We start from the raw sequence: 3,725 nt of genomic DNA, 5'->3' as shown, positions 1-3,725 counted from the left end.
GAAGCCTCTGCCAGCCTCAGTTTCCTCTTCAGTAAGAGGATAATTTGTGGGTCTTTGTGAGGATCAAATAAAATTGCATGTGCAAATTTTAAAGTGCTTCATAAATACTATTATTAAATCATCTTATCTTATTCTACTCCCTTTTACATGCTCTACAGTAGAATCAAATAGGCTGTTCTCATCTTGGCCTTTCCTGTCTTTGTGCTTTTGTTCATTTGTGCTCATAAGATTATTTTATTTTAGAATTAAACAGTATCACTTTTGTCTAATGTGTGCTACTTCCTCTAATTTCTTCCTATTGAAATCCAGTTCTTCCTTCAAGTTTGAACTCTGTACCTCCTCTATTAAAATCTTCCTCAATCACCTCATTGCTTGGCTTCTATTAAAAGTAATTATCTCTTCAGATTTTTCCTAGATTTTATTTTAGTCTCTTTTATATAGATTATTCTCTCTTGTATTATGACTACTTCTATAAATTTTTTATTTAAATTGTTAAACTTTAAATTCCCTGAGATCAATAATGTCATAATGTACCATGCTGTATTGGAATGAGGACGGTTCTTGGAGTCAGAAGATGTGAGTTTGAGTAGCAAATCTAATACTTATTGGGTATGTGACCCTGGGCAAGATAATTCATCCCTCATGGTTTCTGACATCTAGTAAGCACCGCACAAATACTCAGTGACTGAATAGCATACTCATCCACAAAATGGGAACAATGATACCTGTCATGCTTATCTCAAAGTGTTTCTGTGAAGAAAATGTTTAGTAAATTATAAAGTGCTTTATAAATGTGAGTCATTAATATTTTGTCCTTCATCTGCAGTAGATCACAGAGAATAGGAACTAAGATTCACAGAGATGGAAGAAGCTGGGAATATGAGGAGCAGAATCATAAAGTCATAGATCTAGAGACTGGGAAGATTTGAGAGGCCACCTATTCTAACTTGTTTATTTTACAGATAAGCAAACCAAAGACAAGAGATCTGAAGGTTCTTGCCTTAGATTACACTGATAAACAGAATCATAGGTGAGATTTGAACCCAGGATTTCAAGATCAGATTCCACTGCACATTTTGCTTCTTGAAGATACCATATTTTAAAAAAAGGATTTTACTGTAAAAATTTATAGAAGAAATAGGGCCCTTATGTAGTCAAGATTTTATAGACTAGTGGAAATTTTCTGTGAAGTATAAAATGATTTAATTCAACCTTCACCTGAAGTTATTTAATATTGAACTACACAATGCCTGTCCATATCTCCCACCCATTACTAATAATTCTGATCCCTCTTTCACTGACAGTCCTGCAGATATCTGGAGACAGCCTTAATGGACTCCATATATCTTTTTTTTCCCACTCTAGGATAAACAACTTCTAGTTTCCATGAAGGAACATCATGTAAATACCTGGAAGTTTTTCCTCAATTTGGGAGGTTCTTAACCAGACTTCTGTCAATTTTTAAAAATCTTGATAACTAAGCATTGCAATATAATAATTTAATTTATTTAATCCTCTGCATTTTATTTTATAATTTGATTTTTTTGAGAAATGTTTCATAGGCTTCACTAGACTGCAAAAAGGAACCAGGACAAAGTCAGAGGTCCTTAAATACTTTATTCTGGGTGCTCAGTCCTTCACACCAGACTGGCTACATATATGAATTCAGGCCACTGACTACATTCCTAAACTTAAGGTCCTCTCAGCTAGACCCTAACTCTCAAAAGAAGGGGAGATTATGTAAGGGGAGAGATCTTCCATAGAAATGTTCTGACTTTGAACTTTGGCACCAATCACTGTCCTATTTTATGTAACTTTCATCCCCTCCAATTCATCTAGCTGTAGGGCTGGGCTTTGCCGGACTCTTAAGTGGAAAAACTTTGTTTTGAGTATTTCTGACTCCTTTTTCTCTTTCTCTTTCTTTCTGTCTCTTTCTTTATCTCTCTCTGTCTCTAATTCTTCCTTGCCCACCTCATCATACTTTTGCCTTACCTTGGACTTCATGTCTATTCTACCTTTCACTATAAATAAACTTTATCAAGGAAAAGATTGCCAAATTTTCATGTCCTACTCTATTTATCATCTACCTGATTCTCAGTGGTTTTGTACATTCCCACTATGTATAAACTGTGGGTTACAATGTGACTGGATTTAATGAAAATCTCTTTTCCATCTTCTGTATGGTCCATAATTTTCCCCAAGGGATCAGTCTTTTGTCAATCAGTCTATCATAGATTCTGTCCCTTCGGCATGCAGAGGCTCCTTACTTACCCTCAGATTGGACCACGGCTTTTTGGGGAAGAAAAGTAGTTTGTCCCAGAGAAGAAAAGAGCTTCTTCTGAGATACATTTACTCAGAGGTTTTTGTCTTGAGTCATTAAAGAAGATATATAGAGAAGATTTCTGAGAGATACTCCACAAAAATGAACCACATGACTATCAAACCAAGACATTTTTATTAATATGAATCATCAGAGTGAATGCTTTTCTAATGATTCCTGAGTCTCTGCTAAGGACTATGGCAATTCACCAAGAAGAAAACATTCCTTTGCTGAGCAGCCTCCTCAGAGCCCCCTTTATGTCCCTGTTCCTCAGGCTGTAGATGAAAGGATTAAGCATTGGAGTTACCACCGTATACATCACAGATGCAATGGTTCCTCTCTCTGCTGAATAGGAGGATGTGGGCTGTAAATACACCAGAATGACAGTCCCATAGAAAAGAATGACCACTGAGAGGTGGGAACCACAGGTGGAGAAGACTTTGTGCTTCCCATCAGCAGAAGGGATCCTGAAGATTGTGGAGATAATGTGGATATAGGAGATCAAAATGCAAGTGAATGGGACCAAACCAGCCATGGCAGCATCAATGAACATGACAACCTGAAACATTTTAGTGTCTGAACATGAAAGCTTGAGAAGAGGTAGGAGGTCACAAAAGAAGTGGGGGATCACATGGGATCCACAAAAGGAGAACTGAGCCATGAAGAGAGTGAGAGAGAGGGCAATGAGGTGGGAGCAGAGCCAAGATACAATCACCAGCAGGACATAACGTGCAGGACTCATGATTGTGGTGTAGTGGAGAGGAAGGCAAATGGCCACATAGCGATCATAAGCCATAGCAGCAAGTAGGAAATTATCCAGAAGAGCAAAGGTCATGAAGAAATACATCTGAGTGAGGCACCCAGCATAGGAGATGTTCTGATGCTGGGTCCAGATGTTCATTAGCATTTTGGGGACTGTGGTAGAAGTAAAACAGGTATCAATAAAGGAGAGATTGGTCAAAAAGAAATACATAGGAGAGTAGAGATGGGAGTTGAACACAATGGCCAGTATGATGAGCAGGTTCCCCAATATGGTGACTAGGTACATGGCCAGGAACAGCCCAAAGAGAATCAGCTGATGATCTGGCTGTTCAGAAAGTCCCAGGAGAAGGAATTCAGAGATGATGGTTATGTTTCCCCTTCCCATTACCTGAAAAAGACTGGAAGGGAGTCTGTCTAAAACAGAGACACCAAAAGATGATGGGGGGACCTCTATATACCATGGGACCTCCATATACCATTCTGATCTCTGGAGTGGCCATTGTGAAAATGGAGCACAGTGCCAATATGTGGATTTGGTGGGATTAGGTTTTTGAACACATGTAAGATTCTCAGCACAATGTTAAATCTAATGATAATGATAACAAGAATAAAAAAAATTTTCATTTTTTTGCTGTGACAATTG

At 38.0% G+C, this 3,725-nt stretch overlaps 1 protein-coding gene across 1 annotated transcript; it reads right to left on the bottom strand.

The window, feature by feature from the left end:
- Positions 1–2,525: 2,525 nt before the first annotated feature.
- LOC100917811 (olfactory receptor 1-like) lies at positions 2,526–3,467 on the bottom strand. Its single transcript, XM_003757116.1, has one exon. The coding sequence runs from the start codon at positions 3,465–3,467 to the stop codon at positions 2,526–2,528; it is 942 nt and encodes a 313-aa protein (XP_003757164.1).
- Positions 3,468–3,725: the final 258 nt, after the last annotated feature.

Source organism: Sarcophilus harrisii, chromosome 2 (assembly GCF_902635505.1).
Source record: "Sarcophilus harrisii chromosome 2, mSarHar1.11, whole genome shotgun sequence".
Lineage (NCBI taxonomy): Eukaryota > Metazoa > Chordata > Mammalia > Dasyuromorphia > Dasyuridae > Sarcophilus > Sarcophilus harrisii.
Note: the sequence above shows the minus strand (reverse complement) of the source record. Positions and strands in the feature narration are given on the sequence as shown.